The sequence below is a fragment of the Centrocercus urophasianus genome, unplaced genomic scaffold (assembly GCF_019232065.1).
Source record: "Centrocercus urophasianus isolate 14NV4802_14NV808 unplaced genomic scaffold, USGS_Curo_1.0 seq_13, whole genome shotgun sequence".
In the NCBI taxonomy this organism is placed as follows: Eukaryota; Metazoa; Chordata; class Aves; order Galliformes; family Phasianidae; genus Centrocercus; species Centrocercus urophasianus.
In genome coordinates, this window is record NW_024884475.1 from 43,564,123 (window position 1) to 43,579,533 (window position 15,411).

Below are 15,411 nucleotides of genomic sequence, written 5' to 3' on the forward strand. Positions count from 1 at the left end.
ACAGGTTAGAAACTTCAAGGCATTGCCAGTTTCCAGCACAGAAAGGCCCCTGCAGAAAGTCAGCACTGCACCTGTTTTGGTTTGAAACTGCACACTGAAGCCATAGCATTGTCAGGATGAATTTTTGGAATAAGAGCTTTATAATTGGCACCATGATCAATGGGAATTTTCAAGGATGGAAACAAGAAAAATAATCTCACTTTTATGCTGTTAATTCATACCAAATGTAAAAGAACTTCATCAGTAATTTCAAAGTTTCCAGATTCTGATAAGATCCAGTCTTCCGCAGTGTGTCATTTGACTACTCTATTCTACATACTCATAGCCCTTCTGTTGCAGTATGACCAATAAAAAGTTGGTTTTCTACCTACTTTTAAAAAATTCCCTTCTTTATGTTTTAAAAAAAAGATTCACAGGTTTTGAAACTTTTTTTTTTTTAAAAAAAAGATACTTAGAATTTATTTGTCTAGAGTAAACTCAGATGGTAACTATGAGGCTTTTCAGCCCCACTCTTCTGATAATTCTTGGAATAAGATTTATTTTACAGCTTCCCTATATTGCTTTGCTCAGTAATAATTCCGAAACAAAAGTCCTTGGTTCCATTTGTGTAACATTCCATAGCTAACGCACATCCAAACTAAGAAAAACTTAATTCTCCCATTGGTTTTCATGTACTTAGCTTGCATATCTTAGTTCCCACTCTAAGACTCATCCTTTCTCCGGCAGTATTATTCTTCTCAAGGGAATTTTATCAGGTCTAAGATACAAGTGTCACTGCAATGCTTGTCTGCAACACTGCTGATGATGCACAAGTTACCTTTCTATCAATTGTTTGCCTATATCCATGTCCCACTCTGTCAAGAATCATTGCCAAACTCATCTATGACAGTCATGATTAGCCAAGACTAGGTTATCTATCTATGGAACACCAGGCAATGGCTGGTAAATGTTAGCCTATAAAGTAACCGAAATCTCCTCTTGAACAGTCTCGTGAATTTTTAAGAAGTTGTTAACAAAAAAAAACCCCAAACAAAACTATTTTAGCACTTGGCTAGAGGAGAACAGCTGCTCTCAGAATGGATGCTTAGGGAATGGCAAAAAGTGACAGGAACGGTAAATTAATGCCATGACGCATATTGAAATCACATTAAAGGAGATAGCTGAAAAATCCAGCTTAGGCCACTAGAGCAGAGCAGAGCATAGTGACTCACAATGGAGACACTCGAGTGGCTGATCACAGACAGCTTGCAGCAAAGATGCAGACACAGAGCTTCCTTTGCAGCAGAGACAAGAAAGCTGCGGCCAGAGTAGCATTCTTACCTTGTTAGGGGATTTGAGTGGAGAGATAGCTATCTTATTCGGTGTCTGTTGTGTTGCTGTACTCAAAGATGATCCAATAACTCCACTCTCAGAGATCGTTATTGTCTTTGGTGGTGTTCCTGGGGTAGACTGTGAAACAACCCTGCCTATAATCAAGAAAGGTATGGTCAGCTGAACTATCACTGTTTACAACTTGTAAAGCAAAAGTTTTCTCTGGTTAGCATGCAGCTGATCCTCTCTATCATTACCTAGCAGAAAGGACAGTAGAATTCTTTTGAGTTAGTTTCAGCAAGAAAGTAATTTGCATTACTACAAATAAAAAGACTTTTATTTAGGCTTTAAAAAGCTGAAAGTTATGTTGATCTTTCTGTAATGTTCAGCTGTTGAGTCTTTAGAGTTAGCACAGCATCCTAAGGCACAAAGCCCTTCAGTACTCCCGGCCTCTACACAAATACCCTGACAGCTGGCAGCTTGCTAGGAAGTCCCCAGGCTGCTGCCAATGTGCAAGAAAGTGTGAACTGGGAAGGGGGGAGTGAGGTGGGTGCCTCTTTTTACAGCTCTGAGAGCAGAAACTCTCCATATGACCATGAAAGTGGTACTTCGTATCTCTCCACATTCAACTGTGACCTCCTTTTCCTTCAGCTTGTGTTGGTGGTTGGCTTTTTCACTGCCTACAGAATAGACGACACTCTTGTGAAAAGAAGGGTGGAGGTGTAACTCCGCATACAATCTGCTTTTATGATGGCAAAGAAGCTTAAACATCAAAAGCCCCAAATCACAAAATCAGCCTCAGCAACATTGTAAAACCCCAACAGCAGAGGTTTTTTTTTTTTTTTTTTTTTAAAATGCTTTTAAAAAGATTTCCAAAGAGTGCCTGACCACTGAGCTTTCCTCTGCTGCCCTTTGGCTCAGACGTATTTCTATCATAGCTTCTCTCACCAACTCTGCTGTTGTATATCACAGAATCACAGAATTGTAGGTGTTGGAAGGGACCTCCAGAGATCGAGTCCAACCCCCGATTCTGATTTTGTATATATCAAAATGAAACAAGGAACAGCGTAACTTTCTGATCCAAAACCATCTGGTGACATGATGCTTAACACAACTAACATGGAACACCACCCTTGCAGAAAGCTGCCCTGAGATCTGTGTGCTCTAAGGCAACCTTCATTTTTGTGCAGCCAAAGTAACAGCACACTTGGTTGCTAAACATGCAACCTGAAAAATGTCCCTCTTCAGTATTCAATACTTCTATTGTTGTTTCCCCCCACTACGTCTCTTGTAAGTTTTTTCCCTTCTCCCTGCATTTCTTCTACTGCCCTTAGCATCAGCTTCCTAAACAGAATCTGGCTGCATATACTGACAATTCTTTCAAATAAAGAATTTTCACTTCAGCTGGAAAAAATTTCCAAGCAATTAAAAATACCTATCAGACAGAAAAAAAGCACATAAGCAAATCAGAATTCAATACCTTTTCCAAATACCAGCCTCTCTGAGCCAGCAAAATATACTACTGGTGGTTGAGGTGGAAAGAGAAAAGGAAGGCATTTAGAAAGACTTTTCCTCTCACTTAGAAAAGCATCTTCATCTCCCAGTGATGCCTCTTGCAAGCTCAGGGAAAAGTACTTTGTATTCTCCAGCATATTCATTTTAAAGGTAGGAGTTTATTTCTTTTGTAATATATTTGTCTGTCAATACTGCATAGATACCTTGTGATCCGTATGTTTACTTCCATCCGGAGGTAGCAGAAATAAATGAAACAACATGCTTGCAAAAACAATTTCTGCTGTGGTTCCTTAATTCCTTACTGCTTGTCAATTTTCATGTAACACCAGGTGAAAATGTAATGCCAGATAAAAACGTAATGCTTCTCAAAGTGGCTTTCTCCCACCCAAGTTCATTTTTTAAACACACAAATAGCTTAATTCAGATGTGTATAAACACAGCAAAGCAATCTTATTTATAGGTCTGTATGTTTGGTGGGGAGCTGTCTGAGGAAGAGGAATAAGTGGGAACTGGGACATCCAGTTTCACTGGCAACACAAAGCTGGGCAGGGGCCAGTCTGACAGCACAAGGAGAGGATTATGATTCAAATATGTGCCAATCACTGTAAGGTGGAAATGATGAATGCAGGAGACAGTTGCTTTCTTTTTACAACCAGCTAAAATCCCAGCCCTATGAAGACTTAACACATTCATTTAAATAAATGGAAGAACTTTTAGGCCTACTTGGGTTTGAACAGCTGAAGAATCCCTTCAGAGCTCTGAAAACAACTCCAGCTTTCCACATTTGTCCTTTGGTGATAATTTGCATTTTATCAAGGGACACATCAGTCCCACTGCCAAAGTGAACAAAAGCTTACATTGGGAGGGCTTTTTTTTTCAGTAAGACAAAAAAGGACCAGATTTATTTTCCAAAGAGGCAAACCATCTCTTATTAACCTTAATTAACTTCTTAGACTCTTCTGAAATGCTTACTTCTTAAGCAGTTGAGCAATTCAACAGAAACAACAGCTTCACTGATAGTTCTCTCAGAAATGTTTCCCTTGTTATTTGCATGTATCACATTTAAGTCTATCATAAGCAAGATTATAGAAATAGAAGAGCATTTGCCTGCCTTCCCTCTTTGTTATTTATGTAAGTTATCCATAAATACTTTATCAAGTTGCCTTTTCTCAGGCTGAGACACTTCTCTCTTTCCCCCCAAAATCCACAAAGTAAAACATTTTGCAGAAAAACCAAAATAACCCAGATCTACAGCCAGGTAAATGAACGAAGTGTAAGGGAATAAACCACTGCCCATATCTGCTTCTACCTACCAAAATCTTTACTGATTTTTTTTCCCCCAGTTGCTTCAGAAATCTATAATAAAACCAATACAAAAAGAATTCTACCACCATCGCCTCTTTGAATAGTCTTAAAAAAACAAAACAAAACAAGCAAAACAAGTCAAGTAAGTACAACCTGCAATGACCGGTGACACTTGAGTGGTCTGCCCTGTAACAGCTTTGCTATTGATTGGTTTTGCAAAGATGAGCTTGGTGATCACTGGGCCTGAAGTTGCAGTTCGGGTCTTCTTAGCAATCTGAAAGATGGATTAAAAAAAGAGCTCAAGTAACTTGAGTGTTTTGGATCAGAATGATCATGTTGTTACGTATATCATACAAAAGTGCAATGTTCACATGTTGAAGTAGAGAAAAATTGTTCACCTCACACATTACCGCAATTTCTCATGAGTTATCTGTGCCACTTGAGAGAGCAAGCCAAACCACGGCAGCCAAACCCCTTACAGTCATCCTATAAGGTCTGTGTACAAACATGCCTTGATTTCAAGGTACCTTATTAGCGTCCTGAAAATAAATTTCACATGCAGTCTGTCTATACAAAAACATTACCTTAGAAGTATCAGTCTTAAAATTTGAAGTTTAGAAAAAAAAAGTCACATTTTCAGGCAACTAGAAAATAACTTGTTCCTCAAGCTATTTCAACAACACATCTACTGCTCTAAAACATCTCCTTACCTGTGCTGACATAGCAGCACACTCTGCCCTACAAATGGAAGAAAAAATAAGCTGGAAACTCCTGGAAGCCTTAGGTACTGGTTAGCTAACACAAAATCAATTAGCTGTATCCAAGTCTTTTGGGTGCATTTCACAGCAGATCCAGTCCCCAGAAGAACTGCAGAACCAAGAACAAGTTCATGCAATTTGGTGGAACAGATCGTTCCACCTTGAAGGCTTTTGTTTAAAAAGGGTTTGGTAACAAAGACTTCTCTGCGTCCTTCCCCTCAACAAACCTTTTCAACACTGAAGGGTCTGTTACCAGATGCATTTATCCTAACTGTTTCTACCAGCCCTTGGGCCAGTCCCACGTCCCACAGACGTCAGCCACCAATTCTAGCAACGTCACAGACCCATGGCATGGCATCCACATGGGAAGCCACAACACAAGCTGCAGATCTGCCTTTGCTACTGAAGCAGCTAACCAGAGAAACCTCACACGTGTAGAAAAATATAGACATAACAGCTACTTCCAACAGCCTGAGAAAGTTGTGATTGCTTAAATGAAGCAAATGAGTAGGCTGGACGTTGTGGTTTCCTATACACAGCCGTATTTCTAGCATTTGCTGACTAAGAACACCTTTATAGTAGAGTCACGCTGAAGCATTCTAAATATTCTGCAATACATAATGAATTAAGCAGTCTCTGCACAAACAGCAAGTATGGGGCTGTTTCAACTGCCAGCAGCATGCTTGCAGGATGGCCAGGGCAGCCAGAGCTCCACCTGTGATGGGCCTCAACCTTCTGGCCTTGTACAGACAGGATACGTCTGCATGTGCTTGAACTGTGCCCAGCCAAGGGAAAGAGACACACAGCAGCTCCGACACTACACAGCAATAGAGGACAAACAGTGTTTAGAGGATATCTTGTGCTCCTCTGCATTTAGACTGGAGTGCTCTTTGGAGTAAACCTTCACCCCAAAATGAAGCAGCAAAGAAACCTCCATTCTTCTTGGAGATACATTCAGATTCAAATATAAATTTTTCACAGAAAGAAGCTTAATTCACAACACACTATATAAACTTAAAGACATTTAACATCAAGAATTCACTTCTTTGCACATGTATAGGGGATGGATGAACACAGTCTAGTAGTATTTCATAAGCCAAACTACACATATTCTAGTTTCTGATAAGTACCCCACATTTTACCTGTTGGATTAGCAATTTCCATTCTGTTGATTTAATTCTGCCATAGGTTTCAGACCAACTCAACTGCTATTACTTCTACTCTTTGAAGCAAGGTCAAAAATCTGACTCTGAACTTGATGTCCACCTACCTGAACAGCAGTTGTTTCCCAGTAACAGCCATTAACTTGGCTTAAATTACTGGTGTAAATGGTTGTAAAGCACTAGCCAACAACATGAATTATCTCAAAGAAAAGTAAAAACCCCAATATAATAGTCAGTCAACACAAGTAGACCTGCTCCCTACAGGCTCAACTTGCAATACTCTCCTGTTGATCTAGTAAGGAGTTCTAGCATCATCTAAGAAAAGACTGAATCCCTTCAGGCCTTTGGGGACATAGAGGAACCCCAACACAGTTCCCTTGGCCATTAGAAACAGGCTGCACGCTCCCAGCCAGCTGGCTGCCCCTTGGCAGAGAGCCTTTTCGAGAGCCCTGCTGCAGGAGCTGATAGCACAAGTGCTTCAGTGGGAAACTCATTACCCACTTCAGTATGACTGGAGAAGCCAGAGGAAATCAAAATGACAGACTGCCCCTTTGATGCTTCAGCAAGAGCAAGTACTCTGGAACTCTCTGTCATTGCCTATACTAATCACAGGAAGTTAACATTATTCCTCTTTGCCTATGCAAGCTAAGCACGCTCTCCACAAGTTTCTTCAAATTAGACTGCAAAAGTATTTCCTGTAGCAACAAGCTTTTTCATTAGGAAAATACTAATTTAAGAAGCACATTCCAGTCATTTTCTCTGTAAAGTGGGAGAACGATTAACACGCAAGCATCTCTACTTCAAGCATTAATTTGTGTCTCTGTAAGCACTCCTCACCGACCAAGATAGCAAGCATGCTTCTGTGACCGGACTCTGACGTCAGCTGTCAAACAATGTAGCAGTCACACAGAAAAAGGAACATGCACACCTTGAACTTATTGCTAGATACAGAACATTACTACCACAAGGAAGTTAACATTCTATAAATCTACTCCCTAGATGACCTCACAGGAGATCTTCCACGTAGCCACACCCGAAGTAATTTATACTTGGTATAAAAGGAAAAAAACACAACACACAGAGACTGGAAATAGAAGATAACAGCATACTCCAGAGAAGATAATAAGGATACGATCCTGTGTCAGGAATAGGGATTTTCTGTGGAATTAGGGCGTACGTGACATTATCTTTCCACTATGAGACACAGCCATAATGCTGGCTTAGCAGTTGTTTTGCCATGGTAGCAGTTGTGCTACAGACGTGTAGATTTAACTGCTGAAATAGACAGGCAGTTACCACATCAAGACAAGTTCAAGTCAGACCAGTCTAGTGACAGCAAGTGGTAGTGGGTCTGGACTTCTGGTTGAGTCATCTGCAAGGCTCAACTTCTGCTTTGCACTGAAGCACCAGCTAATATACTAGCTCATGGTGATTTTTAAGCTTGCATGCAAGCCGAAACCCTAGGCTAAAAGCAGATGCATTTGCCAAGTCATTTTTTCCACATTCAGGGTAGTGATTTCAACTATGTTGTGACAAGTCACCCAGGTCTACAAACAGGAAAGCAATAATCCTCTTCTCTTAGCCTCTTGGGATTCTTGGAAGAATCCTAAAGTCATGCTACGTTTTGTACTGCACAGTCTCCTAACTCTCAACATTGCAGAGAGGGAGCAAGATTACAAGGAACGTTCTGCTGGAACTCTGTCAACTTTGCCCTTTCTCAAATGCTGAGATATCAAGTGTTACAAATAGATTATAGTAAGACCAATGAATTTCCTTGATCTGAGAAGTTGCTAGTATAGTGATAATGCAAGGAGAATTGTAGAGAGGCTCTTAGTCATCCAAGTCTAGTCTTTTATCAATTCACTTTTCAGCAACAAGTCCAAATGACATGCTGCTGCTGAAAACAACTGAATCACATGAATTAAGTTACACATAACTCCTGGGAAGCAAGGAGGCATTCACAGCTTCCTTTTCCACTCAGAAGGTGCCAAGAAGGCACTGAAAGTTGAGAGTTTTATTCTGGATCTTAGGGTAAATGCATGATTTCATTTTCTAAGCCAGGAACTCGAAGCATGGATCACCTCCCCTGTCATACATGATAGAGTAGACTGAATCTCTCATTTAGCCTCATATAACCATTTGATAAAGTAATTTTCTGCAGGGATAAGTACTATCTGGGAGCTGTTCACATAGCGGTTTCTTTCTGCAGCATCAGACAGTTCTAACAAACCGAACACTTGTCTTGCTTTTCACTTCTACTTCTTCCACTTCTTCTAAGAAGAAAAAACAAACAACGAATATCATGAATTAAGAATTCTATCCATTTTAGAAAAGGAAGACTTAAAGTTAATCAAACCACAATTAAATTAATTAACAAATGGTTTTAAGTCCATTTGTATCAGGTTATACTAAGGAATCTGTAGCATTCCTAATGACAAACAGTAGAGGTCAATCATTAAATCACTGCTGGCACAAGTAATCTCATGCAAGCAGAAGCTCATCACAGGCAAGTTTTCTTCTTCTGTTTCTTGTGTGCGCCAGTTAGCATTAACTGAAGCTAACAGGTACTGATCTGCTCTTACACCTTCCTGCACTGACTCACAAGCAAAGACTTTTGAAAGCTGTAATGTCAACAGTATCAATAACTATGAAGGTACAAAAATAAAAGCAACATATCAAATAGATGTATTTAAAACAGCCGTAAGTATGAAACACTTTTTCTTGCAGGTATAATGTAGCGACGAAGGAGGAAAAAGCAGACACAGGTGCAAGGATCATCTATTGATTTAAAACAAACTATCACAGTGACAGTTGTTCATGCTTGCTTACGGCAAAATACTAGCTGTAGGATGTACCACTGCTTGCAGTGTGCTTAAAAGTCAGTCATTTTTCACATGCAGGAAATTCGTTTTTGCTTGTATACTTGGGAGTTTCCTTTCTCATTTTACTCAACTGTAAAAATGTTTATTTTCAACTATAACCTCCACTGTGTTCCAGCTTTCCTTTCATGATTTTTCATTTGTGCCTCACCTCCACTTGGAGGTCACTCATATTCAGTTCTGCCACATATCAGATATCAGGCCCCGTCAGCTAATAGCCCATGTCTTTTCAACATACTTTCAGATCCCTTCAGATTCTCTCTACTTTCAATTACCTCAAGATCTGTACCTGAGGCACGAAATAGCATTTAGAAGTGTCCATCTTACAATATAATCTAGCTGATCAATACATATTGATATGCTCAAGGTTTAAGGCAGACAAGATGTACTTTTTTGTTCCTTCTCAAATGCATTAAAGTTCTTCAGAGACTTTACTTGTAACAAGCTAAATTTAAGAATCCAAGAAGCTAGTTGCTCTTAAAAGAGGAAAGCAGCGTACACTTGGAATAATGGTAGTCATCAAGAGTTCAATTCAATCTTATGAAAGCATATAGAGTTTATTTTTATAAAATGAAAACAATGGGAAAATTCAATATAGTGAATTTTAATAGTTAACTTCCTCTGAGGCAAACCCCTAAGATTCAAGACAGTAGCTGGGAGATAAAAGCCATACAATTGTAAATGCATTCACAGACGAAAGAGTGGGCTAAGAGCAGCATTGTACTTTTATACAACGAAAGGTTGAAAGCAACCTTTCAGTGTGTCAGCCAGTGAAGGAAGTAGACAATAGTCTCACCAACAGAATCATTTTAAAGAGGTTTCATCACCATAATTCACTTTACCTGTACTGTTTTTAATTGCTGGGTCTGCAAAACAGAAGGCTGGGCAGCAGTATTTATCAGCTGACTTCCTTGCGTTAAAGCTGAGACACCAACAACAGGTTTCACTTCTGACCGACCTCCAATAACAACTTTGATCTGCTGGCCTTGTACTTTGGAGTCTCCACCTTGGGTTTGGGACACAGTCTTCTGTGCCTGCGGGAGCTGGCAGCGGGGTAACGCTAAAACAATGGGTTGGCCAGTCTTGCCCAAAGTTGTTACAATTAGCTTTTGCCCATCTGGTTTGATACTCTGATTGCCTATTTTAAGGTCAGTGGTCTTGTTCAGAATAATTTGATTGGCTGATATAGTGACCGGAGTCTGAGTACCAAGCTTATGGAGACCACTTTGAAAGGCAGGCTTTACTATTGAATTTCCTTCAGTTTTTATAGCGGTGGTGTTTGCAGTCACATCACCCGAGTGATTACTGGGTGCAGTAACTGGTTCTGAGGTGACTGTGGCTGTAGTTGTAACTGACGCATCACTGGTGGAGCTTATGTTCACTATTTCTTCCAGTTCTGTTTCCATGGGAATAGAGTCTCCCATTGGTGAAGACACGATAACCGCCTCAATGCTGTCATCTTCCACCAGAGTTATACCAGTGTCCATTATTTCCTCAGGGAGCAAGCTGTTTACTTCTGCTGAAACCACCTCCATTTTAGCAGTTGTGGCAGTGATGACTGTAGCAGGTACTGCAACAACAGTAAAAATAGTAAGTTAGTGGCTTCCAAAAAACAAACATTCTGCAAAGCTTTATGAATAACGTTATCAGAAGAAAACATAAAACAGCAGAAAAGAAAGTACTGTGAGTGTGCAAAGGAGGAATATCAAGGAAAAAGCTATCAAATCCTAACATACTTGGTTGAATTTACTTTCAGTAAGAATTTACATCAAAGCTCTTCAATATCATCCATTCGAATAAAATACTGGCTCTGACTTTCTGCTGATTACCAGTCCACTTCTAGCAATTTAGCATGCCTAAAGAAGTGTTGCCCCCCCGGGATGGGCACATTGCTCATACAGATATTTAAGCTTACCGAGATCTAGAGCAAAAAGTAAAAAGCTACACAAATCCAAAAGATGATGATTCATTTTGTCACGTGTGTCACACCTACAAGCAAGGTGCCTGGCTTCAGAGACTTGTTTTCCATTCCAGATGCAACAGGGATTCATTGTTGTCTTCTCATTTCAGAAATCTCATGCAAGCAAACAGCTGTCTCACAATGCTTTGGTATTTTTTAAGCCCCAGAAGCTCAATCAGCAGCCTACCTTGAGACCAAGGCGAAACTGCCCTTCCACCACAAGGTGAAGGCCAATTCTTCTCTGTTAGCAGACAAGTGCATCTCAACTGTTTTCTTCACACTCCCAAGAAAATATAAATTCAAACTCACGATCAATTCAAAATTTTCTAAAAGCAAAACAAATATAATCCTGCCTGAAATATAGGGTTTTTTTTAGTGGATCAGTATGAATACCCAACTTATCTACATAAAGTTTCACATGACAAACTTAAAGAATTGCTGGAGAAAGCTGCATTTATCACTCTCACTAAAACAGCATTATTGTCAGACTAAAAACAGATGCACTTACTATGGCATTTTCTTCATTTGCTGACCCCATCAGCATGCTTGAGCTCTACATGGGAGAGTATATGGCACAGATATACACAGTCCACAACCTTGAGTACTTCTGATAAGTGCAAGAGGACAAGATCCTCACAAATCCAGTTCCCTCCTTAATAGGAAAAGCAGACAAGTTGTATATACCTAGGTGCCATACATAACTAAGGAACTATGCTGCTAAAAACATATAGCAAATGCTGGGGTGACAACTGACTCATCTGGGGTCATCGTGGTTGGATTTTACAGGGTGGTAGGCAACCACAGAACAGCTGCATTTCACCCATAAAGTTCAGGGGATGAGGGAAAACCAACCTGCTACAGCCTACCTTAATTTACACATTGAGCATAGAAAGCCACGCTGGACGAGTCACTGGGCCCTACTGATCTCAATGGATACCATCCTAATTCCACTCAGCTCTTTAGTACAAGCTGTATCACGCTGCTGCCAATATTCAAACATCCTCAGCTGTTTAAGAACTTGTTCAGATGACTTACAGTCAAACGTGTACACAGCTCATTTATTGGCAGACACTTAAATGTCTGTTTTCTGATGTCACTGCCAGAAATACCTCCTCTTGGAGAGCATTTATCCCAAAGCAACGCCAGAACAGCCATAATTGATGCCAGCCCTCATAACTAGTGCTAGACACAACACCTTACTCCTAAGGACACATTAGTAATGTCAGTATCGCGTTGCTGTCTTGGAGTCAAAGTGGTTAACCGCGTACAAGGTAACAGAAAAACTGGAATAGAAGTGGACTGTTTTTGTGTATGCTAAGACCAATAGCACTTTTTTTTTTTTTTTGAGTTGTGCTGTTTTATTTTCTCCTCATCCTTCCCCTTCAACCTAAACAGAACTATGCCTTAAGCCTCACAATTCAGAGCTATTCTGTATTAAAAAACCCATCAAGCTGTTCTTGTCCTGAAAGGATCAAAGGGCTTGAATCCAGATGCTGGACTCTTAAGGTCAACCACAACCCAAATAATGATTGCTCCTATGTTTGAAAAAAAGAGAATCATCTAAATCAAGCAGTGGAAAAACAAATTCAGTAACAATGTTTTATTTCAAATGATTTACTTTTGGGTTGCATACTTATGTGCCGTTCCATAAAAGAAAGGTCAGTTTCAGTAGCTTTTAGTAACATAACCATAAAGAATTGAAATATATCTAAGCAGCTATGCAGATAAACAGAAACTTACTCTTTTCTTGTATTCTTTGTGCCTCTGCCACAAGGTGGTAAATGGCTGTTAAACATCTTTATCTACTTCAACGAAAACTTAAATGGAAACACAACAGAATTTTGAACAGCACTGACTTCTAACCTCCTGCATTTCAAAAAACAGAAAAATAAATACGTTGCTTCAAGTCTGAAATTAAAATCCGATAAGTTAAAAGATGAGAAACATCACATGTTTTTTAACCTAACAGCTTACAGACATCAACAGCAAGGTTTTTTGAAGTATTAGGCCTCATCATCTTATAGACTACTGTATATAGGGTGGTGTCAACGACAGCAAGAAAAACACCAAACAACTTAGTGGTTCTATTTCTTCCTTGTTTACTCAACTGAGATAAATGCATGTAATGAAATGAGGAAATCTTATCTATATGAAGCAGCTTTTGATGACAGCAGCTTCTCAACATCCCAGAAGATTTTTTTCTTTATTTACTTCTAGGTATTTATTCTGGATTTCTCAACAATTCAGCTGCTTGTTTTTTCAAATTCATTCATAACAAATGTACTATTTACATTTTTTTTTGCTCCCCTATTAAAATGATTTCCAATAATAAAGCATGCCAAACTCTTGAAGGATTCATTATTAAGTATTTACACGCATTCAGCTGAAAACCCTATGAGAATTGTCTAAACCAAACGAGTGGATAAGCACACTATGGCTAACTCCACAAGGACTGCACAAACACTTATTAACAGATCAGTTGAGCCCACAGAATAAGGCCAATGCAACAAATTAAAAGCTCTCGAAAAAATGCATACAATGAAGATTTGTTCATTAAGACTCTATCCCAGCACAGGACATAAAGTTACCTAAATGCATTGAAAAAATAATTAGGGACTGAAGTGTATTGTCAGCCAAGGCCTGGTAGCAATGGCTTTTAGAAGTTACTTTGTCACCTTCTTTTGAGTATGGAGACTGCATGGGGACAAAAGTTCAGCCTGAGTGGCCCACTTGTGCCCATCTTCTTGACTACAGATCTACATTTGATAATCATAAAAAAGAAGATGGAAAGGAATAATCTGAAACTTGCTTTTAACATTTTGATACTTCTGAATCTTATACTTGTTTCTCAAAATCCTTACATAGCTACAGTGCTTTTTTTCCCCCTTAGTATGTTGCTCCATTTTTTAAATTTTAGTTACAGTACAAATAGAAAACTGAGGAGAAAAGAGACTGATCACCATATTTGTATCAATATATCTCCATGAAGATTAACGTTGGATTTATAGATAGGGGGATAAAAATGCAATGACTGTTGGCAAAATACAGAATGGAGATAAGGGTTCTGACAGATCCCGTGTGCTTGGATCAGGGGTCTCCTCGCTACCTGCACCTCCTGCTTCCCATGGTCTTTTCAGGCTTAGTGGTGCTCGGTCTTAAGAAAACAACAGCGTAACCCTACAGGCCTGCCCGAAGTTGTTGGCAATGCTACTTATAAACCAATTTCAGAAGCATCATTTCACCAGTAAAGAAGGAGACTGAACCAGAAACACCTCCTGTATCAGCACCCATCATGAAATACAAAAGCAAAAACCCAAAACAAAGAAAATCCAAATCCAAAAGCTTCATAAATGCACCAAGTACAACAGAGCCCTTAAAGAACTGAGATTGCCTTGGGATGAACAAAAGCACTGCCTGGTGGTAAGCAGATACAAGTACAAGCAAGTACCTTCGCAGGTACCAGAGGAAGCAGCACTTAAAGGTGGGATAGAGGTGTGCCCTTAGGTACAACACTATTAAGAGCCAGCAAGAGCAAACACACTGCAATTGTTGAGCCATCCCTGGTCTGACGAGGTCATCCCCAGCGCAGTTGTCCAAGGATGAATTGCATAGAAATGTCTAGCATATATAAAACTAACTGCTTCATCTCCAACCATATTTGCAGATGTGAATATTCATACAATCACCACTACAGTTTTCTTCCTTAGGGGTGAAAAGCAAGAAACAATTTTGAAGGTCCTGGAAAAACAAAAAACAAACGACTCAATCTTTGCAGTAATGTAGTTACAAGCACTTACATATACCCTTGTGCTGAGGGTTTTTTTTCACAGATCAGTGAAGCCAGGAAAAGATGATCAGCTATTAAGACAATCTAGGCAGATGCCCGTTAACTTGTAAAGTGGAAGGGAGAACACCAGTAAAGCTGCAGTTTCTTTTCCTCAAGGGGTTTATAAGGGTGTGTGCAAACGGGAGAAAGTGTGACTGGATACTAGAGTTGTATCAATGGTGGAGAAGTAAAGTGGCCATCTAAACAGGTAGTTGTTCACTGAAGGTCAAAGGGACTCAAAAACCCAACTGGAAGAAGGCAAAACAAAACTGTGTCAATGGTTCACTGATAGAACAGGGCCAACATTTAGAGGGTTGTTTTTTTCGTCATCACTTAAGATGAAGGTGAGAGCAGGACTGTCTACAGGCTGTGGCTCAGATTGGAATATTTTGTAACTCGGAAATCCCTGCAATATTCATTTGAAGTTACAATAATGAAAATCAGCATACTCCTAAGACTTCTTACTGAGCAAGGGCTAAAAGAAATATTCATTTATTCTTGTGGTTTATTCCTGGCACGCAGCTGAACACCAATACAGTCTTTCACTCACTCCCCCTTCCCAATGGGACAAAGGAGAGAATCAGGAAAATTTTAAAAAGGAAAAAAAAAAAAAAAAAAAAAAAAAAAAAAGAGAAAAAAACTTGTGGGTTGAGACAAAAAGATAGAAAAGGAAGAGAGTAATTAACAGCAATAC

General features: G+C 39.5%; 1 protein-coding gene across 6 annotated transcripts in view; it reads right to left on the minus strand.

The window, feature by feature from the left end:
- The window catches only part of LIN54 (lin-54 DREAM MuvB core complex component), a 38,646-nt gene that overhangs the window by 12,875 nt on the left and 10,360 nt on the right, over nt 1-15,411 (minus strand). For 4 of the 6 annotated variants that reach the window (XM_042812368.1, XM_042812366.1, XM_042812371.1 and 1 more), the window contains 3 exons: nt 9,774-10,501; nt 4,285-4,405; nt 1,321-1,466 (listed from right to left, as the gene is read on the minus strand). In XM_042812368.1, coding sequence (XP_042668302.1) covers nt 1,321-1,466; nt 4,285-4,405; nt 9,774-10,466 — 960 coding nt within the window. In that variant the 5' untranslated portion in view covers nt 10,467-10,501. Of the gene's footprint in view, nt 1-1,320; nt 1,467-4,284; nt 4,406-9,773; nt 10,502-11,078; nt 11,218-12,631; nt 12,758-15,411 lie in introns of those variants that run through there. The other 2 variants (XM_042812367.1, XM_042812369.1) reach the window with 2 other exon arrangements.